We start from the raw sequence: 25,851 nt of genomic DNA on the forward strand, positions 1-25,851 counted from the left end.
AGCAGCCAAAAGGAACAGAAGTTGTGAGAGATGCTGTAAGGAAATTAAAGGTAAGAAAAGCCCTTCAAATAAATGGTGTGAAATGGTGATGGAAAAAAAAAAAAACTAAAGTAAAACTAAAGCTTGTGGGTAGTATAGCTTTCTCCTGTTAAAAATGGACAAATGAATAAATATCATCAGATCAAGAAAACATTTTAATAATAACTATGCACATGCAATTGTTTTTTGAATATCATGCTATATTTTCTTTTCTTTTTTGGGGAGGGGAGGGGTCCGGTCATGGGGCCTGAACTCTGGGACTGGGCGCTGTCCCTCAGCTCTTCAGCTCAAGGATAGAGCTCTACCACTTGAGTCACAGCGCCACTTCCGGCTTTTTTCTTTTTTCTTACGTGGTGCTGAGGAATCGAACCCAGGGCCTCATGAATGCAAGGCATGCGCTCTACCACTGCTCCATCTTCCCAGCCCCTCATGTATATTTTCAATGGTATGGTGTCTTCTAATTACTAAAAAGAAACGGGATGGCAGCAATTCCTAAGTGTTGACATTCAGTAGCTTGCCTTTAGTTTTCTTAAGTGGACTTGTGTCCTTACTTCTTCAATAGTTAGAATAGCATATTCATTAGTTGAAAATAGGGAGTTAGAGTTGAGCTCAAAGAAAAATTTTCATAGCAGCTGTATATATCAAAGTTATCCTAATAGGCAATCTAAGAGGAAGTGGCCATGTCCAGGGAGAGCTGGTGATATCAACAAAATTAAAAACCTCTTATTTTTGTTGTTGGCTCTCAAATGTCTTCTGGAATACAGATTTGTTCAATAAGTAATCTATACTCTGATGCTTGCAAATCTCAGGAATGTATATCAAAAGATTTCTGCACTAATGAGAATGCATAAAGCAATTATATGATTATATGTGCTTTTTTTTTTAATCATTTTACTACTTTTTTGCCGTCTTCTCTGACCTCAGAGAGCTCAGACTACAATACAAAGTATTTTTTTTTCTTTTTCTTTTTTATCGGTTGTGGGGCCTGAACTCTGGGCCTGGGCACTGTCCCTCAGCTCTTTAGCTCAAGGCTAACACACTACCACTTGAACCACAGAGCCACTTCTGGATTATTTTGCTTAGGTGGTGCTAAGGAATCGAATCCAGGGCCTCATACATGCAAGGCAAGCACTCTACCACTGAGCCAACTTCCCAACCCCAAAGTATTTTTTTAATTATTTAATTTCATTTGATTGTAAAGGTAATGTACAGAAGGGTTACAGTTACATAAGTAAGGTATTGAGTACATTCTTTTCAAACATTTTTACCACACATTGTTTTTCTCTCACTTTCCCTTCCCCCTCATTCTTTCTCTTCCAAGTTGTAAAGTTCATTTCCAACATAGTGTCTTGTGAGTATCACTGTTGCATTGGTTCACCCTTTGTCTTTTGTCTCAACATTTTATTATTCCCCTTCTCTTCCCCAAATCCAATAAACATATATACTAGACACAGGACATCAAAATAAACTATCGTGACAACAGACGATAAACCAAAGGGGGAGGAATGAAAGAAAAAAGAAATAACTTCACATAGTACATAATATTCCCCAAAACAACAACAAAAATAAAAAAAAACTCTTGTTTCCATATGTTTGAGTTCATTTTGACAAAGTATTCTTAAAAAGTTTATCAGACACCTTGTAAATTTTGTCATGTGTAGAAATGACCAGCAGGTGGTACTATGGCTCTATGAATAAAAGCATATTTCTTTTCCAAATGTACATAACCCCATTTAAGTGCTTGTTTTTCTCAAGTACATGTATTGTGACAATGTATTAAAAATCTACTATAACTTAGCATTTGTCTTTATCTGTAAGTTAACAGTCTATTTATACTTATATTCAAATATATTTGACATTAAGGGTTCAAAACTTATGCATGAGACAAGGTAGTGGAAAACCTAAAATATGTTCAAGTAATTTAACTTTTGTTTTGTGTTTCATGATGCATGGTTAAATTTCAAGAAAAAAATTTCAACCTTAGTTTTTGTTAACTTTTTTTCTATTATTTATGGGGAATTTGTAGTTTAGCTACTTAAATGTAAACATTTTTGTTAAATTTGGGGTTTTTACTTTCACATTCAGCTTTTGTCACAGAATGTTCTAGTTCTTTCTTCGTACATATTCAAAACTGTTTTTTATTTTTTTGTACACTTATCTTCAGTTGTACAAAGGAATTATTTCATAACCATGCTCAACAATTACTATTTCTTACATGTTAGTATCTTAAAATTTATGATTTAGAAACCTTTTATATATGAACAATGCTATTATTGTAGTGAATTTCACTTTCAACAATGATTTTTCTATGTTTATTAATACAACTAGTACAGGCATTACTCAAATGTAAAATATATAAATGAGTTTTTGTAACATTTGTATATGACAAAGTATTAGAATATGACTTCACACCTTGTTGATTTTCCTGCAAGGTCAGCATAGGGAAGAATATTGGGGCCCTAAGTATGGAGGAAGCCTTGTTAGTCCCATGGAGTTCTAGTGAAGTTCCATTGAATCCTAGGGCTAACTCGAGGAAACACGGGCTCTGAGAATCACTGTCAAGTCCTGTTAGGGTCAGCCCAGGAGTTTCTTTTTTCAGCATCACCCAATGTGACACACTGTTTTGTCTTCACAATCTGTTAATTAATAAAGTATTTAGAGATGAATTGTAATATATTCAAACATAGCTGATTCTACCACATAAGTGTTAAGAATAACTTCACAATTTAATTCTAAGAAACAAAATGAGGAAAAGTAGCACAGAATACCAGCTCCTAAGTAATAAATCAGTTTTCTTGTCAAATAATGTATGTACTATAGTTAGATTTTACTTAAAAAAAAAAGACTTTTGAAGAGAATAGATGAATTGTGTAAGGTTGACACTAAAACTCAGTGCTCTCTTTAAACTGTTAGCAGTTCTGTTAAGCAGTGATACATATTTAGCTAATAAGTAATCTTTCATACCTTTCAATCATCCCATGATGTCAAAAGTTTGCTTTGGTTTGCTGTATCTATATACAGATTGTCTGTGCTTCACTGTCTTTGAAATTTTTATTGAATTATTGCATTCAAGTTTAAATAGTTAGATCATACTATCTAAATTTACCAAGGAAGGAATTCACTAAAACAATAGTGAAAAGAAAGCTGCATGAAGACTTTAGTCCTTTATAAGGACTAAAATTGAAAAGAGGATATTATAAAAGATAGGCTGATGGATTGATTGGCCTGTTTGTTATCCAGTGTTTTCCCATGCTTCTATATTAGCAGTAATTTGGATTCGAACACAAGTAAGTAGTTTATATGTAGGAAAATGGATGGGTATTTAAGAGCAATGTGCAGGCAGTACCAACAGTAAACTTCAGTTTTAAGAGAAAGAAAGAGAATAGGTGGGGCTTGGAGAGATGGAGGACAATGCTGAAGGGATGTCATTGATCAAAATGCATTGGACTCACAAACTGACATATTGAAACTTGTTGTGCAACAATTACGGAAAATACAAAAAGGAGTTATAAACAAAGTTGGTGAGGATAGAAAAATGTTCAAAATATAAATTGGATAAATATAACCTTAGGCACAAGAGTTTTGTGGCATATATTCAGCAACCAAGTTCAATAACCAGTGTAAACTGTGAAATTCATGTTATCACAACTGAGTATTTTACTTTTTAGGTACAAAATGTGCAGCATGCAGAACAAATGTGTAGTGGAGTTCTTAGGATTAGTTACTACAAACCATTTCATGATTAAAGTGCATTAACTTCTCTGGTACATTTTTTTTTCCTTAACTTTGAAATGGCAGACTGGACTGAGCAATCTCTGAAGCATCTGAGTAGTTATTTTGTCTTGGTGCGTAGCAGAAAGGATTCAAGGACTTTTCATCAGGTGTTCTGTGCTTTCTGTTATTCTCATTCTCCTCTTTTCTCTATCTTGTCTTTCTTTTCTTACTTTCATCTTAACTCCTTCTGGGTGTGTGTGTGTCTGTCTGTCTGTCTTTTCTGTCTGTCTGTATCTGTGTCTGTGTCTGTGTCTCTGTGTCTGTTTCTAACATTATTGCTCATTATTTCCTTGCTTCATTTTTCCTTCTCAAAAGGATAGCACTACTGTAACTGGTTGTGTTGAGTGGGGGCCGGGGAGGTACGGGGTGAGACTTTTGATAGGAGATTCAGAGGAATGGTTGCTTATGTTCAGATGTAGAGGCCTTAGAAATCACTGAATGTTCTTGTGTCTATGTGAAAAAGAAGTGCCAAGGAAACAGGATTAGGCTGGTTCTGCAGCTACTCAATATCATGGGATTTGATTTGCTCAGATGCCTTCACATAGGTGCAGAGCCACTGACTAACTTTCTAGACCTTTCAAGGTGAAAGCCTCTAAATTATTTAAATTTGCTAATTCAAGAAAGATGTTAAGGAGGGAAGAAGTCAATACACATTCTTTGAGAGATGGCCAGAATAATCTTTGGCTTTCCTGAAAGCAAAACATGTTTCTTGCAGTAAGAGACAAGAAAGGAAATACCTGGCACACGTTGGTTGAATTATGTGCAAAGTATATGACTGCAGGAGACAAAAGAAGGGGGAAAAAAAGCTGTACATTCATAAAGTATGAAAGACAGCAAGCTGAAAAGTTACACGACTTGAAATAGAATAAAACAAATGGCACCCCCAGGGAAATGAAAGCAGACAGCTCAAGGCATTCATGTGTACATTAATTATGTTACTTTCCATGGCAATGCAAAGCCATGAAAAGAGCAAAGGCCTTTAACCACTCCAGGACTGAGCTACACCATGTGTCTTCACATCTGCCCTCTATTAGAGCAGGATGCACAATGCAAATAAATACAACACACAAGAGGACCGAAGCCCCACCTCGGCTTACATCTGAGCTATTTTGAGTCAAGTTAAGATGATTTTCCATATGCTGAAAAATTTATTCTAGAAAATAACTTTTTGAAGCTTTAGAAAAAAGAGGAGAAATCCTACTAAAAAAAAGAATACTTTTTGTCCTGTATTCTTAAAAAGGAAAGTGTAGAAGGGAGGTGAACAGAAAAGTAGGGAGATATTGGAGTATCCAGATAAAATTAGCACACACAGTAGACTTAAAATTTTAGGTAATTAATGCCTAACTCTTTCCTCATTTTTTTTTTATCAGTTAGCATCAGAATCAAGGGAGTTCCATTTTGACATGTCCATAAGAGCATAGATTATACCTGGATCAGACTTTCCTCCTCTGTCATTTTAATGAGTAACTTTTTAAAAACAAAAGCAAATCCCAAGCATTGCTTTGGACATATTTACACTAAATAGCACATATGTGTTATGTTTCTGTGCTTATGTGTTTGTGTATTTTTGTTCTAAAAAGCTTAAAATATATTTATTGTTTAATATTCAAATTTAACTGAGATTCTATACATTTCCTTTCCTTTCTAAATTTTAGTTGTACTTGGGTTTGAGCCAGTGCTCACCTGGTGCTCTATCATTTGAGCCACATCTCCAGTTCTGTTTATTTTTCTAAAAATTATCTTGGAAGAATATCATTAACTTTTCTGCTTTGGCTTTGACTCTAGTTTCTCTGTATCTCAGTTTCCTGAGTGGCTAGGAGTACAGAGATGGGTCAGTGGCTCATATTTCTACCATAAAATTTGGCATAACTGGGAGAGAAGCAGAAAGTTCATCTACTAAGTACCTGAACACTCTTTTTTTTTTCTTTCTTTCTTTTTTTCTTTTGTCAGTCGTGGGCTTGAACTCTAGGCCTGGGCACTGTCCCTGTGCTCTTCAGCTCAAGGCGAGCGCTCTACCACTTGAGCCACAGCTCTACTTCCGTACTTGAACACTCTTGTGTTTCCTTTTTTATTTTCTCAGAGAACCTAACAGACATTTAGCACACTGTAATCCAAATATAAAGCTACATCTAATACTACTCTGAAAGTACTGAAAGTTGTTTATGATCTCATGATGTTATATTTGTAATTCTATATTGTCTCTGGATCTACAATGAAGAGTTTTAGTTAGTATAATTATTTCAATTGTTAGCCTTTTTTCAAAATTATTTGAATGGGTAAGACAGTGGATTAAAATAGGAAAGTACCTCTGGATGTACAAGGATGGCACATCCAGAAGCTGGTGAGTGGTAAGTTCTCTATAGTAAAAGCAAAATTCCACAGGAAAAAAATTGATGCACTTCTAAAAGTATGCATTTTGTGAAACTTGCAGGTTTTTTGGGAAATTTGAAAATGGATTCAATTTTTCAAATATTATGAAAAAGTTCACTAAAGATCATGTTTTATAAATGTTATTAAAATAAATCTGAATTATATTGGTAAATTTATATGATCTGTAACTATTTTGAGAATATTTTTCCAAAACTTTACAAGGAGCAATATTTCATTTATCACTCATGTTGAATAGAAACATAAAATGTGTACATGTATTTATTAACCACGAGAACAGAATGCTAGTTTTGTTAATAATTTTTCATTTGTAGTTTGCAAGACACATCAAGAAATCTGAAGGCCAGAAAATCCCCAAGGTTGAACTGCAGATATCAATTTATGGAGTAAAGATTCTAGAACCTAAAACAAAGGTAAGGCTGATTTTTGCATGTCAGAGCACTTTAAGTTTAAATTAACTGTTTGCATACCATTTCCAACAACACCAGCATCATTTGAAATAGCAAGCTCCAATCTAGGCCTACTGAATGTCAAATCTACAACTTACAAAGAAAGAAACCTGGTGACTTCCATAAGGCTTAACATTTGCATACATCTGGTATAGTGTACTGTGACAGTTGTACACAGCAGGCTTCATTTTCAAGTTGTAGTCCATGGGAAAGCTGCATTAAATATGTCCTGAGGTGGGAGGGCGGGGGGGGGGGGGGAGGCTGGGAAGGGATGTGAAGGGTAAACAAAGGAGGAGGCTGCAATGCTTGATAAGAAATGTACTCATTATCTTGCCCATGTAATTGTAACCCCTCTGTACAGTATGTTCACAATAAAAAAAATGTCCTGAGGCTATTGGAAAAATGAGTTTGAAAGCCTCGGTATGTCTACAGAATCATAATTTGGGAATTTTTGCATTTACAGTTAGGGTAAGGACAGTGGAGTATGGCATGGGTACAGCCATGGTTTCTGTTCTCCAATTCTGTATTAAACAACAATGACGTGCCTTCTGAGTTGTAAGACCTCTCACAATTAGACTATGTAGTACCCTCCCTTTTATTTATCAGTCTTTAGTATTAAATAACAAAGATACAGAGACTTGAGTAATGGTTATCTCAAAATAATGCTATGAGGTGGTGAAAGAGGTAGTGAAAGGCTTGAGGAAGGATGATGTATGTATAATGAAATCATGCAGTTTGATCGAAACAAGACAGTTGAGAATAAGGAATGACCTTCTGAATGCTGGCAGAGAAAAATTCATTATGTGAAGGGTGGCTACAGAAAAGAAAATATGCTAACAAATAAGTTACAGAGGTACAGTACAACCAAAAATTAATGGCAGCCTACGTGTTAGTATTACATACAATCACAAAGTAAAGGAATCTTATTCTGGCATTTCCTCTTAAAATTAAATGAGTATAGAGTGGCAAACGTCCAGCCCAATTGGGTCATTTATAGGCCATGTTTATACTGAAAAATTTCTCCTAAAGCATACAAATTCTTTATTGGGTTTGGAGTATGTTTGAATGCTGAGTTAAATATTTAGAAATTTTGGATATTATTATATACAATAAACACATTTGAATCCTATTTATACTAAGTCATATAAGCATGTTGTTATATATCCTGTCATATATATAGAATCATATACCTATGATTCAAACATAAATATGGAGAAATTTTATTTAGTATTTGATTGTGTAATAATAGCATATTTTTCAAAAAGTATAAAACATAAAGACTTTACACACTACAAAAGGACTACCCCTAATGTTGCATGTGTAAGGATGTCTATGTTTGTGAAAGGAGCCATAAACAGATCATAGAGTCGGGCACAATGTGGACAGGACTTGTATGACTATGCATTACAGCCTTATCTTTAATCTAAATCTGTTATTTTTCATATAGTTTCATTTAACCTTTAAAATGATAATACTTCCTCAAATGAAAGAATCATTTCCCATGACTTTTTCTTGCCTGGCTTCCTGCTTACCTGGGGAAAGCTACACATTGAAGCCCATTTAACCAGTGACTTATCATTTGTCAGGTTTTGTTCTCCCAGGTCTCCTGAGCTATTGGATTTTACTTGAAATGCAAATAAATAAAAATTTATCTTGTAAACCTAAAAGTAGAAATACAAGGGAAAATTAAAAAGGACAATAGGTGATATTGTGAAAAAAATAATGTGAATAGATTCAAACACTGAGGGGGGAAAAAAACTGTGACTGGTGATAGGAGAAAAAGACAAAAAGTGACATGAAAAAGTGGACACTGATGGCTGATGCCTGTAATCCTAGCCACTCACGAGGCTGAGATCTGAGGGGTAGAGTTTGAAGCCAGGCCAGGCAGGAAAGTCTGTGAGACTCATCTCCAATGAACTACCCTAAAAAGCCAGAAATGGAGCTGTGTCTCAAGTAGTTGAGTGCTAGCCTTGAGCAAACAAATCAGAAACAGTACCCAGGCCCTGAATTCCAGCCCCAGAATGCCCCCCACCAAGAGAGGATTGTTGTGTTCTATTTTTGTTTCTGGAAACTTATGCCAATAATTTACCATTGACATCCTGTCAAGTATCATTCTGTTCCATAAGTTATTAGTATCAAATTGCAGCCCTTCCACAGTCTATAGTCCATTAATAAAATATCAGTGAATTACCCAATTGATTTTGCATCATTCCATATGGCTCCCCTCAAATCAACAATGTAATTTTCTTCTTCCTTATCCCAACTTTTATTCCCCTATATTTAACAGTTTTTAGTAAGAGGTCCCTAAACTCAGTTTTCTTAGCTTTTAATGTGAAAAGAAACATCTGAATTTTTAGCTTTTAAAGTCTGAAAAGCAGTCCTGGAGTTTTAGAAGCTTTAAGCTGTTTTGAAATTTCAGTTACATATTAATATATTACAAATTCTCATATGTATGACTCTACTTATCTAAAGATGTGTTTTACATAAGTAGATGCTCTTCTGAGCATCAGTCAACAAGACACTGTTCAGGATGCTGTTTTCTGGACTCTATTTTAAGTATTTCAAAGTTAGAATCAGCAGGGCTAGTGTGAGGAGAGAGAGAGAGAGAACTTATATACACAGAGTTTTTACATACATGCATTAGAAACTTGAGTGAATCAGATAGAAAATGTTATGCATTAGAAACTTGAGTGAATCAGATAGAAAATGTTACTCATTTTATTTTAGATAAAACATGTAGTTTAGAAAAAAAATGAGGGCTATGAATGTGACTCATTGGTAGAGTGCTTGCCTAGCATGCATGAAGATTTGATTCCTCCGTACCACATAAATAAAAAAGGCAAAAGTAGCTCAAGTGGTAGGGCAGTAGCTTTGAGCCAAAAGAGCTCAAAAACAGTACCAGTACCTGGTTCAAGCCACATGACAGGCAAGCAAAAAAACAAAAACAAAAACAAAAAACCCAAAACAATGAAATATGAGGCTCCTAAAATAATTTATTTTAGTTAAATTGCACAGTTAAGTTGCATGTATGTCAGTATTTTAAATATATTATTTATACAACAAAGCTGTTCTTGACAGAAAATAGGAAATTTTTCTTTCCCACTGGGAGGGATGGGTATTAGAGTAAAGCCTTCTCTTTAACAATTAGTTATAGTATATTTCTTTCTTATCTTTCATTTGTTCAGCTTTCTACTTGGTATATGGTGCTGGACATAAGTCATACGGATTAATTGGGGATAAACACATATACTAGTTTTCTATTTCAATTCCAATAAAATACTGTTAAATATCTTTGTTATCTTTAAATGGTTGTACAGAGAGCTGGCATTCAACAAAGCGGGTTGGAAATACAATGTATCGTGATCAATTTTGGACAACCTTTTTTTTTTTTTGTCGGTCGTGGGGCTTGAACTCTGGGCCTGAGTGCTGTCCCTCAGCTCTTCAGCTCAAGGTGAGCACTCTACCACTTGAGCTACAGCGCCACTTCCAGTTTTCTGGTGGTTTATTGGAGATAGGAGTCTCACCGTCTTTCCTGCCCGGGCTGGCTGTGAACCTCGATCCTCAGATCTCAGCCTCCTGAGTAGCTAGGATTACAGGCATGAGCCACCAGCGCCCGGCTGGAGAACCTTTTCAACATTCTCACCTATCCCTCCCAACCCACCCTGACCCTCATGTTTCTTGGTTTTATAGGATATTCATTGAATTTTGTTTTACCGCATTCACCCCACTTCTCTGTATTCTACCTCAGGAAATGGGTACTTGCCACTTGACTCCAATCCACCTCTTGCAAAGACCCATTTCTTGATGTTTGTGGAACTTTGATTTAGCCTTTCTAAGGAAGAATGCAGTCTATATTCTCCCCATGAATGACTGTTTTTTCAATTAATAAATTTGTGTACACTCGTGTATCACCCAAAGTGTTTACTTACATATTTATAAACTAATTATAACTTTCACATATGAGAGAAAACATGTAACTTTGTCTCTCTGAAACTGATTTATTTCACTTAACATGACTTTTTTTCTAGGTCCTTCCAGTTCTTTGCAAATACATTATCATTCTTTCTAATGGATGAGCACAATTCCACTTTCTTGCTCTATTCCCAAATCTCCTTATTCCATCTCACTAGTTATACACACTACGCTTAACCTCCATAAAAATCTGACAAAACAGCACACACACTCACAAAATGATTATATTATCTTTCAGCTTCATAATCTTCTTTTTATTTTATTGTTAGTACTTAAACTTTACTTTTGGGGCTTGAACTTAGGGCCTGAGCACTGTCCTAGCTCAAGGCTAGTGCTCTACCACTGAAGCCACAGCTGCACTTCTGGCTTTTTGGTATCTAATTGAGGCTAAGAATCTCATTGGCCTTTCCTGCCTGGACTGGCTTTAAACTGCAATCTCAGATCTCAGCCTTTGAGTAGCAAGGATTACTGGTGTGAACCAACAGTGCCTGGAACTTTGCAATCTTATTTTGTAGAAAGATACCTTTTAATATCAACAAATATTAACATGATTCCCACCTGTTTAAAACCCACACCTTTCTGTGACTGTGCCAGAGGTTGAGTGAATGATGGACTTTCAGGACTTCACCATCAACTCTGTGTGCCTGGCATGTTATTTTTACTTCCCTGTAGATACAAAAATAAATTCATCACCTATCTTATCTCATTTCTGCCACGAGTATAGATTTATAACTGACTCAGACCTGTCAGTATTGGAGAGCTATGGTATTGCAGAGGCTATCATTTAATCATCATATAGATACCTAATAAAAGTAAATGTCAATTTGAAAGGAGTCTGGACAATAAGGCAAAATAATAGCAAGAGTCATAGACCAATACGGTTGTCTTGTCTCTCTAGTTACTAATTGCAAAAAACAGAAGATACCTTATCAAAGGCCTAAGTTAAAAACAAAAGAGAAAAGGAAATTAGAAAAGAGAATCTTAGGGAAGAGTAAGGGCATTAAGGAGAAGGGATGAAAGGAGAAAATGGTTAGAGAGGGAAATATGGAGGGGGTATGGTTAAAATATGTTCTGTACATGTATAAAAATGTCACAATGAAACCCATTACTCACTGTAATTAATATCCATGAAGAGATAGGCCTATGTAAGTTGAGCTCTCTTTTTAAACATTGTTCTTTTTATTTTTTTACTATTGAACTTAATGCCTCTGAGTAGTGTGATGAACTATAGTGCAAATAAAAGTGATATAAACCAACAAACCAATGTTAAGCTTATAGAGAGAAGAGTCTTGGTTCATCATTGTTTTTTTGTTGATCAAAATCTGCAAGATTCTGAGTCCAGGAAACGGGCACCCTAGGTAATTGTGTTAGCAGTTGTCTGAAACTACCTTTACAGGAATACTGAAATCTGACCTAAATAAAGCTTTCTTGAGGAAGAATTCATTCAATCCTCTTTGGTGAATCTACTCTTACTTCCATAGTTAGTGTTTTAAAACTAAATAATATGAGTGACCTAAGATTCTGATTAAAATTCCTGGTGTTAAAATGCAATTAAAAAATACTTATAACCATAAGAGTAAAAGGAATGATTTTATTTTTTATATCAGTCATAGTTAAATAAAATTTATTTTCTACGTACAACATGTTTTAAAAAACTGTAAGGGGCTGGGAAGGTGGCTCAGTGATAGAGCGCTTGCCTTGCATGCCAGAGGCTCTGGGTTCGATTCCTCAGCACCACATAAGAAAAAACCGGAAGTGGCGCTGTGGCTCAAGTGGTAGAGCACTAGTCTTGAGCTGAAGAGCTGGGGGACAGTGCCTAGACCCAGAGTTCAGGCCCCACGACCGGACCCCCCCCACAAAAAAAAACTGTAAGGATAAATAATATTAATGATGACTCATATGAATCTAAATACTATCTGAAGTTCAAGTCCTTTGCTTAAATAGTAAGTTATGGATTCATAGGAACATTTTTTAATTAAGTTCCTATCTGGTATTTTTATTGAGTTTTATAGTTTGATGTGTGCATGTATATGTATATGTGTGTATGCTGCGAGTATTTCTACCTGCTTATGTGTTTGTCTTTCTACTGAATAGCCACAGTCATTTGGGGGCTTTTCCATCATGAACAAGTTTAACCACGCCATATATAAAAGTTTCATGAGTGTTGGAGAAATCATGAGATATGTATAAGAAGGAAGAAATAATTATATATTTCATGTGAAATTTTGTGCAGACAAGCCTATGTTCTAAGTTATAATACTCATTATTTATCAGTGATGTAAATGAAGGGAATTTCAGGTTAAAAGGGTCCTCATGATATAACCTTTTGGAGATATTTTAATATTTTAATCTCTTTGAACTTCAATTCTCTCCTTCATAAACTTGCAGGCTGCAAACCAAACACTCTCTTTACATTCTTTGCAGCTCATGTTCTTTGCCATTTGTAACCTACTGATCCTTTTTATTATGCTTGCATTTTTCTGAGTACTATTGGAATGATTATCATTTTAGTCCTCAGGCCAGAATATCGTCCTCGTGGTTTATTTGTTTAAGTTTGGGGTCTATATAATTATAAAAAGAAAGTGTGACAGATAATGGTTACACATTTCAAGTTGTAAGTTCTATGTTATTAACACAAGCTGGCATTTCAGAAAGTGGATGAAATGCTATCAACTATATTCATTTCCATCTGTGTTCACAGGAAGTCCAGCACAATTGCCAGCTTCATAGAATATCATTCTGTGCAGATGATAAAACTGACAAGAGGATATTCACTTTCATATGCAAAGATTCAGAATCAAATAAACATTTGTGCTATGTATTTGACAGCGAAAAGTGTGTAAGTATGCCAGATGTTTTAGGGTGGTTTGTTCTCTTTTACAAGCCAGGAATTGTCTTGTTTCCGGCATTAGTAAAGCATTTGGAAAAGAATGAGGTCTGCAAATACTTACGTGCACTAATAGATTCATCCTGTCATGAGAGTATACTTCAGGATTTCACCCTTAACTAAATTCTTATGTTCACAAGCAAATGCCTGCATGCAAATTTCTTTCATTAGAACACCATGCCTACTCATTCTATGTATTTGTGTCTCTTTTAATCATTTAATTTGTTTGTAATTTTATTTCCACCCATTTTTTTTAGTACAATGCACATAATGCAGAGTAATGTTGAAGAAAAGTGTGTTTTAGGTTTATATTTTTTCTTGAAAGGGATAAGCTTAATGGTAATCAGTACTGTAAGTCCTTGGAAATAAAAGCTGCATGGCTTCTTAAATGAGTCTCCAATTACATTGAAAATTATTTCATATAATGAAAGGTAATTAAATCATGTACATATGCATGCATTCGTTTGTGTGTGTATGTGTGTGTGTGTGTGAGAGAGAGAGAGAGAGAGAATGAGAGAGAGAGCCAGACAGAAAGACAGACAGAGTATGAGTGAAAGTAATGTAACAGAACATTTAGGGAATTCCAGAAATAAGTCATGCAATAGCCTTTTAATCATCTGGATTTATAAAGAAAACCCATATCACTATACTGTGCTTACAAGCACAAGCTAATTTTATACATAACCTTTTCTGAGTTCTTGATATAAAACAGAAAATGTGCATTCCATTCACATTGCAGCCATTGATGACTTCAGTAGAGAAAGAACATCTAAATTCAACAGCATTATTTGTTTAAAAAAGAAAGAGAACATTACTTACTCATTTATATACTATTTTTCTTGTTCTCAATACATAGCAGACTACTTACTATCATGATGACCATAATGGAATTTAAACCTCTGGTTTCAGTATGTGAGCTCTTTGAAAAGAAATGCCTTTTTATTTTATATATAATTTCTGTATCTGGTGGATAACAGATGCTAGTAATTTTTCCATAAGGAAAATTCTATGTTGAAAATGTACCAAAAATAATGGGCTGGGAAGGTGGCTCGGTAGTAGAGCGCTTGCCTTGCATGCCTGAGGCCCTGGGTTCTATTCCTCAGCACCACATAAGCAAAAAGAAAAAAGCTGAAAGTGGCACTGTGGCTGAAGTGATAAGAGCGCTAGCCTTGAGCTCAAGAGCTGAGGGACAGTGCCCAGGCCCAAAGTTCAGGTCCCACAACTGGACCCCGCCCCCCCCTAAAAAAGAAAATGTACCAAAAATAATGCAGGCTATTTCCTGTATAGTTTAAACTTAAGTCCTTTAAAGAAGGTAAGCAAATATGCTAAGCTACTTTGGCATCATAGCCTCTTGGAATTAGTGAACATTATGGACAACTTCTCTGAAAAATGTGCTTATCATTTAAGACAGTGTTGTAGACCCACAGAAAAAGACATTTTTATGGAGTTCAAAATGTTTTTGAAATTTATTGAATGAAAGCATTAATTTTGAATATTTAATGTGCTTCTTAACTGTGGTAATTTGCAGATGTTTTTATGGTGTGATTGAGAGGTTATATTTGTTGAATATCTTCTATGTGTAAGACATAATAACCTTTCACCATTTGCACTGAAGAGATTTGGCTTACCCATAGAAATAAAATTCCTTATGGCTCTCTATAAAGTGGTTCATAATCAGAACTGTTGATATATATCAACCTTTTATAGATTTGTACCCCTGATTTTCTTTCTTTGACATCCACAAACTTGTTTCTTGATCATAATGGAACTCTTGTAAAGTTCCATTAAATTTTAAATATAAATCCTATTTATTCCAAATCATATTTTCTATAATTAATTCCCAGTCCTTTTATTTTTTTTTTGTTGGATATAGTCTATTAAAGTTCTCTTTCCTTGAAGGTTGAATATGATTTATTTAAGCCTAAACTAGTGATTCACAATTACTTCAGAACTTTTACAAACACAGTTCTTTCATCTTATATTAAATATTAATTGCTACTGAGACTGAAGAACTCAGCATTTACTAAATTCATCAAATAATTTACATTATCAGAGTCTTGAAAAGAAAGAAGAAATAAAGCTGCTTAACTTTAAAAAAAATACCTGAAGAAATTGTAGTTGAAAATGTCCCAGACTTGGCAAATAACATAAATCTATAGATTCAAAATATTAAATGAGTTCCACACAGCACTGTTCCAGATACCTACATACTAACACATTATAGTCAATTTTCTGGAAACTAATGACAGAAAATCTGACACCAATAAAAACTGTTCCTTATCTATAGAATTAGGTCAAGTTACATGATAGTGTGATTATCTTAACAAACCATCAAGGTAAGAAGGAAGAAACACAATGTTTTGAATACTGTGGTTGGATCACTGTCAAATCAGAATCAAATTTCCAGGCCAATATATATTTCAGGAGTTAAAGAAATTAAAGAATTATCATATGAATGACAAACTTTTCCCTACTAAACCTTCCCTAAGTATAGTTTGCTGGGGTGGGGCATGTCTCTAAACAGAATAATAGAAGACAAAGCCTTGAGAAAAGATGAAGGTAGAATGAAAAGGATTAGGAAGCATGTTAGTAAATATAGTTTTCTGATTTATGTATTATGGTAAAAGTGCTATATTCTGATTTGATTCTAAGTGTATATGTATATACACATCAGAGAAATATGTGAACAACTATAATATCAATAGGAATTTGAAAGGCTGTGAGGAAAGGGAGTTTTTTATACTTGCACCAGAAAACTTCCAGCCATGATAAATAATATAAATAAAACAAACACAGTGAGAATCCCAGAGCAATCACTAAAAAGCTGTATGAGATACATTTAAAAGCAGTTATTTTTTTAATTACAAAAAATTTTTAAATAAATACCTTAAAACCTACAGAGATTGAGTGAAAACAAAACAGAACATGAAGAGAGATTGGAAAATTGTTAACTACAAACTTAAGTCCTAACATACAAAATCACATTAAATATAAATCCCATATAAGCTAATTAAATACATATTAAATTTGTATTAAGCATAACTCAAATCCATATTGTCTATACCGAATTGTAAATGGGAAGGTTTAGGTGGTATAAGCAGTTTGAAGATAGATGGGGAAGGAATGTAATATGCAAGCATTATTCAAATATAGCAGAAGTTAGCTTTCAGAGTAGCCTTTGATGCAAAGAAAGCTACTAGAAATGGAGAAAAAGATTGTATAACAATAGAAAGGACAAGAAGACCTAATGATCTTCAATATACATGACCAACCAACAGGACTGCAAAATAAGAAATGAAAAAGGGTAGAACAGAAATGATTACACAAATAGTTATTTTTGGAAACTTCACCATGACTCATCCCAATATTTATAGAACAACCAGAAGAAAATCATCAAGGATATAACAGCTCAACAATCATCAACCAATTGGACCTAATAAAAGTTATCACTCCACCCAACAACCACACATTTTCAAGCATTCAAGGATCATCTGCCAAAATACACTCTCTTCTCAGCTAAAAGACAGACCTCAATTTAAAATAAAAATCTTGTAGTAATCATATAGAATATATTCTTTGAGCCAAGGAGAAATTAATCTAAAATTCAGACTAGAAGAATGGTAAAATTTTTAAGAATAATCATAACAATTGTATAGTCTATATATCAAAAAGATGTTAATAGAGAATATTTTTTGATCAGTGGTGAGACTTGAACTCAGGGCCAAGGTGCTTTCCCTGAGCCTGTTTGTGCTCTAAGCTAGCAATCTACCACTTGATCCACAGCACCACTTCCATTTTTTGAGTGGTTAATTGGAGATAAGAATCTCATGGGGACTTTTCTGCCTGGGCTGGCTTTGAACTGTGATCCTCAGGTCTCCGCCTCCTGAGTAGCTAGGATTAGAAAGAAGCATGAGCCACTGGCACCTGGCTACAAAGAAATTTTTTTTTTAATCAATGAACCAACCAGATATAAAATAAATCTTAACAAGATTTTTGTGATATAAAGTCATTCTGAGAATAAGAAATAATAACTAAGTACATATATTACAAAAGAGCAATGTTTCAAATCATGACATGTCTTTTACCATATAATCATAGCAGTCTGTGGTTTAAAGTATTAGTAAAAATCCACACTCTTTGTTAAAACCAACAAAATCTTAATTTGATTATAGGCATCGTAATAACTACAGATTCCTTATATGGGGTTAAAAATGAATACTTTAAAAATAATATAGAAAAGGACAGTTTTTGTTTGTTTATTTTTTACTCTTGGTACTATAAAATGCATGCCTTAAGTTTGTAGCCCTTACAATAAGGCTGGAAATAACATGTGGACTCTAAAGAATGAAATGAATCCTTGTTCCTACATGATGTTCAATAACACACACACACAAGAGCTGGTTAACAAAAAAAAATTTTTTTGAAAAATCTGGAAAGAACTTTAATTGAAGAGAGCAAAGATAAAACAATGCTCAATTAAAACATCTAATTGAAAGACTTAGCTATAACTGCACAACTGTCAGAAAGCCTAGTTGAGTCAAATAAAGCTGCTGGGGATATAAAATGCCACAGTACTCTAGAAAGACAATTTGTCAGTTAACATGCGACTATCATATGAAATATTTAGACAGTCATCTCAGAAAAATCAAAGATTAAAGTGTTCACACAAAAACCTAGACACATGTATTAGGATGATTATAATGGCACAAAATACAAACAAAATACAATGATTAAGCACAGTTGGTTACATCCCAACCATAGAACACTACTTATTGATAAAATGGAATGAGATACTAATATGCACAATGATCTGGTTGACTGTAGAGAGTGGAAAGGTTCCAGAACATTATGTGTTTCCCTTCTATTCCTGTATCACTTATAAATGACAGAATTATAGAAATGAAGAACAGATTACTAAAGTTTGCCAATGGCCTAAGGAAAGGCCTAGAATAGGGTTTTGCCTATCTAACAGCTAAATCAGAGATTCCTGTGGTAAACGAATTATTCTGCATTGTTACAATGATCAATATCCTGGTTGTGATTTGCACTGTAATTTTGTAATATGTCTCCCCTGGGAGAAACTGGAAAAATATATACAAGACCTTCCTGTACTACTTCTTACAATTGGATGTAAATCTGAAATGATTACATAATAAACACTTAAAAAGTACGTTCTGGCCTATTTGGACTGAACTATTGATCTTATTTTAAGTAAACACAGGCCAGACAGTTATACTGCAATTCCCAGAGTAACAAAAGATAAATAATTATAGAAGCCCAACTATATAGTTTAACTCTGATTGCATGACTTCATATACTCCAAGACTGGAATTCAATTCCCTGGTAAAATGATGTTATATTATGAGGGTTTCCTACATATACAACTTCTATAGCCATCTCATTAAATTGAAAAAAAAAAGATGAAATATGGAGTTCATTGTGATGGTTGAATTGGCTTCTTGATTTAATAAGTCAAATATAGTCAGTGTCAAACCAATTAGCCATTATTTCCTTTTCAGAATTTTTTCAAATGTTTGTAACAACACATTATTCATTACTTTGATTTTGAAGTAATTTAACAGTAGTTCCCAATATGCTTATAAAACTACTACATAACACTTTGCTGATGTTATGACATCAACCTCTCTGTTACTCAATAATTTTCTCTACGAAAATAACTCATTGTCAAAAGAATCATATGTAATTAATAATAGGAGAAATCATTGCATCTAGTCCTTCCTCAATGTCAACTTATAAGAAGTTATTTGTTCTTTGTAGTTATAGGCTGCCTTTTAAAATATTTAGAAACAATCCTTTTTTAAAGTAATTTTTTCTCTTTGTATTTCATTAAATTACTAGAATGAAAATAGTAAGTTTCTTAGTTTTGTCTTGAGCAAAATGCCCCAAGTTTAAGCCCCAGAACCAGCAAAAATAAATACAGTTTTGTGGGAATATGAAGTATCTTCCAAGCAAGATATTTTTGAATGAATTATTAAAGGTATGTCTCATAAAGCTATTTTGAGATCTGTATTGATACATATTTTTGATTTATAGACTTTTGAAGTTAAATTACAGTTATATTCTAATTTTTTTTTGTCAGTCGTGGGGCTTGAATTCTGGGATTGGGCGGTATCCCTGCGCTCTTTAGCTCAAGGCGAGCGCTCTACCACTTGAGCCACAGCGCCACTTCCAGTTTTCAAGTGGTTTATTGGAGAGAAGGGTCTCAGGGACTTTTCTGACCTGGCTGCTTTGAACCGTGATCCTCAGATCTCAGCCTCCTCAGTAGCTGGGATTACAGGCATGAGCCACCAGCACTCGGCTAAATTGTATATTTTTTAAAAACAATCATTTCCTGCTGCCTGAAAAAAATCCCCAAATGGAATTAAATATATCAATTATAATTTTGAGAAGTCTGACAAACTTCAGGATATCTATCTATCTATATTTATCTATCTTATTTATCATCTGTATACTTTTAGTTATATCATAGATTACATATGAAAGAAGAAATTATTAAGTCTTAAAAATAGGGAATTAAAAGACACATGATTCTACATGTAAACAAAAAGTACTCACCAATACAGTGGCGATCAGAAGATACTAAAAAAGACTTCAAAGGACATCTGTAGTTTTTTTGTTTATAACTGAAAAAGCCTTGAATGTCCATCAGCAGAAAGTTGGAAAAATTAATGACAGTAAATGTATAGCATTGAAAACTAATAAAATAAATAAAACAAAATGGAATATTGTGACATATGTAAAACTCAAAAAACATTATGTTAACAAATGCATGTAGACACCAAAAAGTATATACTAAATGATCTATTTTCATGGATATCAAGGACAAGCAAAATTGATCCATAGTCTTGTAAATTAGAGCAATGGTTACTAATGACAAATTTGATCTGACTAGAAATAAACATAGGATGCTTTCTGAGGGGATAAATATATTTCATGTATTAATAATAGGATACTTTGTTAACATGGAAATTTATCTAACCATGTGACTGTACAATTATGGTCTGTGCATTCCATTGTATATAAATCTTAACTTTCCCAGTCTTTTCCTCTCTGAAATGCAAGGACTTGGGAGTCAAAAAAACAAAATGCTTAAATAGGGATACAGATTTGACCCATTGCAACAATGAGATGTACAAGAAGCTAGGTTGAAAAATGAACTTTACCCTGGGGCAGGGGCGGGGGAAGGGGGGCCGGGCCAGGGAGGTGTAGTCATGCTGGGAGGGCAGGGATATGAGGGAAAAAACAAAGGAGGAGGCTGCAACAATGCTTGATAAGAAATGTACTCATTACCATGTGATTGTAACCCCTCTGTACGATATTTTCACAATAAAAAACTCATTTAAAAAATAAATAAAAAGAATATTTTTAAGCTCTTATAAATAATATGAATGATCAACAGTTTTATCAGTTAAGCATACTGAGGACTTGAACATAGCATGTCTTATTAGACAGACACATTGAACGGGTAATTTAATAAATAGAAAGGTTTTAAAATATATTTTAAAATATTTTTAAATATATTTATGTGCCAGGACTGGCGCTTCAACTGAAAGCCTGAGTTCTATCCATTAGCTTTCTCACTCAAAGCTGGTGCTCTGCCACTTTATCCACAGAGTTCCACTTCAAGTTTTGTTCTGGTTATTTGGAGATAAGAGTCTTCAAGACTTCCCTGTCTGGTAGACTTTGAACCATGATTCTCAGATCTCAGCCTCTTGAGTAGCTAGGATTAGGATTCATATGTGAGCCACTGATGCCCAGCTTTTTTCTATATTTTGCATTTTGTTTAATTATGTTAACCTCTATTTTATAATTGAAATCTTCCTTAAGCAGAAAAATGACATTGTCAATGAGATCATCTAAATTTTAAATTCTGTAACACAACTGTTTGAATTTCAGTAGTAGATTAACAGAAGCATGGTGATGTCAATATGTAATGTTACTATTAGTAACACTAATTGATGTAACCACTAATTTACTGCTAGTTGCCATTAAGACATTGTAGAAATTAGTCTTACTAAGTTGTTCACCATTCCTGAAATTGATTAATGCCTTTATCAAACTTCTTTTCAATGATAATAAATAAGCCTTATTTTTAGTTTATACTTAATGCAGGATAACACAAAATCAATGAAGATATGAATGAACTAGAAGTGGGCTAGTCAACTCTGTATTTATGGCAATCTCTAGTCAGCTGTCCAGAGTGCAAATGTTTCCTAAACCAACTTCAAGATGACAGCTACATTTTGCTCAGTTAGCCTTGTTTTTACCAACAACAACAACAACAAAAACCCTGCCTACCCTTATTTGTATAAGCTTTCAAACTTCTGATTTCACCTCGCGTATTTAAGATTTATTCTGAATTTGGAATTGCTCAGTTTCACTAGGCAATAATTAGAGGATTTACCTCAAGTTTTCTACAGAAACCATCCTGCTGGCCTCATTCAGATTACCCTCCCAGAATTTAACAAACCCTTCTCACCAGGAAAAGTAAACAAATAGTACAAAAGCAAGAAAAACTGCATTAGACACTGTACCTTCATTTAATAGGTTATAAATATTTGAGAAAATGAAGAAAATATCTAGGAAAAATACCACAAATGCAAGGGATGAAGAGTGGAAGAACTTTTCCTTCTAACTTCATTAGTGGCCTCCTCTAGTATTTGTTTGCTTGTTCATTTTTGTGCTGGTCATTGAACTTAGGGCCTGGGTGCTATCCCTGAACTTTTATGCTAAAGGCCAGCACTCCTGGGAGTGCTACAACCCCTTTTGGCACAGCCCCATTTCTGGCTTTTTTGGTGGTTAAGTGGAGATAAGAGTTTCATGAACGGGCTGGGAAGGTGGCTCAGTGGTAGAGCGCTTGCCTTGCATGCTCAAGGCCCTGGGTTCGATTCCTCAGCACCACATAAGCAAAAAGAAAAAAGCCGGAAGTGGCGCTGTGGCTCAAGTGGTAGAGCACTAGCCTTGAGCTGAAGAGCTGAGGGACAGTGCCCAGGCCCAGAGTTCAGGCCCCACAACCGGACCAAAAAAAAAAAAAAAAAGAGTTTCATGAACTTTCATGCCTAGGGCTGGGTTCAAACAGTGATCCTCAGGTCTCAGCCTCCTGAGTAGCTAGGAGTACAAGTATGAACCACCAGAGCCTAACCTGTTTATTTTTAATATGCCTGGCAAGTTGTAGGTATTTGGCTCATGTGCTATATCCTTTTGAATAACTCCTATGAATGTCTAATCTCGATTCACAGTGAATTTTGTTTTAATTGATTTGAAGAGCAGTCAGACGTACTGCTATTAAAATGGCAATCTTCTTTGATTTTTACAAAGGCTGAAGAGATAACGTTAACAATTGGACAAGCATTTGATCTGGCATACAGGAAGTTTCTAGAATCTGGAGGAAAAGATGTGGAAACAAGAAAACAGATTGCAGGGTTACAGAAAAGAGTGAGTAAATTAAAGTTGTTGTTTCACATTTGTGTCGTGTAAGTAGAGGAAGCTTGCATAGCATCAAACACGTTAATAGAACCATCATTAAATTTCCCTTTCACTAGTTGGGAGGGTTTTCACTGTGCTCTTAAGATTTTTTTTTCATTCCTGATCCCCTGCAGTTGTTTGTTTGTTTTTTTTTTTTTAATTTTTATATTGAATTCCCACAAGAACTTAGTGTTCTCATGTGATTTTTTGCTTCACTTCCTGATGCTTCTCATGGGGATCAGAGCAGCAGAGGCAGCAGATGTTGGGTAAGTGGTTCCCCATGAAGCTCAGATTCCTTTGTAATTATATTACACCCCTTCTCCATTCTTCTGCATCACCAGGAGCAAATTTCACTGTCATGTGGTCACACTGCAAGACTGCTAGTATAAATTGCCCAGCGTATCAAGAACATACAGAGGTGACACATTTAGAAACATAAAATTTGCACACACATAAAATATGTTTTAAATTGAATGTGTCTCTCCAATGACCTAGAATCCTCCAGTACTGCCCAAGGTTTTTCAAATAATTGTCTGCCGTGTGCAGGCAATTAATTCTAAATAGTATATAAATTCTAAATAGTATAAATACATTCTAAATAGCATAAATAAAAATTCTAAATAGTATAAATTATAAATAGTACAAAATGTTATTTGTTAAAATAACCAATATAAAACCCACTATCTTTCAAGCAAATAAATAAATAAATAAATCCTGAAAGTTACTCAATGACCACTTGCTTTTTAGATCCAAGACTTAGAAACAGAAAATATGGAACTTAAAAATAAAGTACAAGATTTGGAAAACCAGTTAAGGATAACTCAAGTATCAACATCTCCAGTAAGTATATTGAATATGTATATGTTTCATTTGAGAAAAGATTTATAAGATGAGATGTCTCTGGGTCAGAAATTCTTTAAAAGTTCACACAATACTTTTTGATCAATTATTTAAGGATGGAGAGAGATGTCTTATAAAACAATTAGGCTAATTAGGAGAGTTAAATCATCTAGGTAATACAGAGTAGTTATTTTCCCTTTCCTCTTTCATGATATATTTTCTACTAATTCAGACCTGAGTTTGATGATCAAGTTTAATATACTCTTTCTCTTGGAGCATGTTCTTTCTCTCATCCCAAGTGGTTACTGTTCATTGAGGTTACAGGTAATGACCTATGCCCATCTACTTCTGCAGAGCTGAACTTCGTTATAGAATCTGGAATGAAAACATGACTGAATATTGTTTCTGCAATTACATAGCAAAAGGTTCCTTCTGGGACTAAAGCAGTTTTTTTGCAGACAATAAAATGAGTGGCTGTCTCAGCAGACAATAGTCAAGTATTTGTAGTTAAATTATTTCTGACTTGTTGCAAGTTTAAAGTCCAGAATTTTTCCAATGCTATGTGTGATATCAATCATTACCTAATTTTTAGTAAAGAGAATTGTTTTTGGAGGAAGGTAGAATTTAAGGCAGTATTTTTTCAAGGCCAAATGATATTTACAAAAATCTGTTTTTTCTCTTTGAATGATCTGCACTAATGATAGTCTCCCTTAATGTATATGTTGTTCACTGAAAATATTTGATATCTAATTTATGTTCTGTTCTATGGCATGAAATTTAATTGTAAGAGTTTTTAAAAATTACAAAACTATTATATGTTATGTGTGTGTGTGTATGTGTGTGTGTGTGTGTAAAACACAAAACCAGAAAGAATCACCAAGAAGAAGAACGCCACTGTAAGAACTTTAGGCTTCAAACTCGCCATGCCCTGGAAATAGGTCAAATATTTTCCATTATTCTTTTCCATGTGCCAAGCTGAAAATAGGTCTTTCCATTGTTTGAATAGGGTTGGTTAAAAAAAAAAAAAAAAAAAAAAAGGAGATAATATGGCTCAGAAGAGAGAGGTTGAGAGTGAAGTATTGAACCTCCGGCATGTACAATGAGTTACTGAAGGATCACATTCTGGGTTTTAAGGGTCAGAAGGAAGTAGCTGTGTCTGGAAGTCATTGCATTTCCTTTGATCCAGCCTCGTGGTGACAGAGGAATTGAAGAGATGTATCAGAATTCTGAATGAAAATCTAAAGCTTGTTTATCTTGTGTGTCCTCTCTTTTTGAGGGGCAAGATTTGGGAGGACCAAAGAGGTTTGCAAACAATGATCAAACTGATTTCACCCATAATTTGTTTTCTATCTGCACAGCAGATACTGCTGGAGACTAGCAAAAGGGTAACTGAAAAGAAGGTAGGTCAGGGTTGGGGTTATGAAGTTCCACTGGTGATCTGTGCTTAGCCAATCAGTCACAGATATGGTGAAGAATGAACAGAACAGAACCTTGTTTTGGTTTCTTGGACTATTTAGCTATGAAATACAGACTACAAATATATGCATTTATCTAGGTATTGTTATTGAACAGTCAGTTACACAAAGACAAGAGAAATCATTAAAATAGTTACTAAAATATATTACTTCTTGTGAAGTTGAGACAGTTAATAATCATTTTAGGTGCTGTGTTTATGCCAGTGTAAGTCTACCTGAATAAAATACCTCAAATGCTACAACTAAAATTTGAATGAAAGATGAAATCACTTTCTGTAAACCACATTTTTGCATTTAAAATGATATTCACAAAAGGGTGTCATTGATCATTATACAAATAATGCAAATGACAACTTTGTAAATCTGTGTTTTTGACATACTGATACCTTTATTTATACATTTTCTTTAACTCTAAAATTACTTAGTACCAATGCTTTGTATATTATCATACGATGTTAAACTTTATGATACACTGAAGGATGCATATTTTCTCTTCAAAATAAAAAAAATTAAGATAAAAATTAGAAGACATTAGATTAAA

At 34.3% G+C, this 25,851-nt stretch overlaps 1 protein-coding gene across 6 annotated transcripts in view; it reads left to right on the forward strand.

Annotated features, from left to right (window-relative positions):
• Gulp1 (GULP PTB domain containing engulfment adaptor 1) overlaps positions 1–25,851 on the forward strand; it is a 151,138-nt gene that overhangs the window by 109,244 nt on the left and 16,043 nt on the right. For 2 of the 6 annotated variants that reach the window (XM_069995619.1, XM_069995622.1), the window contains exons 4-9: positions 1–50; positions 6,516–6,614; positions 13,324–13,461; positions 22,849–22,965; positions 23,238–23,261; positions 23,743–23,835. The exon at positions 1–50 is cut by the window's left edge and continues 22 nt beyond it. In XM_069995619.1, coding sequence (XP_069851720.1) covers positions 1–50; positions 6,516–6,614; positions 13,324–13,461; positions 22,849–22,965; positions 23,238–23,261; positions 23,743–23,835 — 521 coding nt within the window. The remainder of the gene's footprint in view (positions 51–6,515; positions 6,615–13,323; positions 13,462–22,848; positions 22,966–23,237; positions 23,262–23,742; positions 23,836–25,851) is intronic. The other 4 variants (XM_069995620.1, XM_069995623.1, XM_069995621.1 and 1 more) reach the window with 3 other exon arrangements.

The sequence above is a fragment of the Dipodomys merriami genome, unplaced genomic scaffold (genome assembly GCF_024711535.1).
Source record: "Dipodomys merriami isolate MVZ:Mamm:240054 unplaced genomic scaffold, mDipMer1.0.p SCAF_49, whole genome shotgun sequence".
Taxonomy (NCBI): Eukaryota; Metazoa; Chordata; class Mammalia; order Rodentia; family Heteromyidae; genus Dipodomys; species Dipodomys merriami.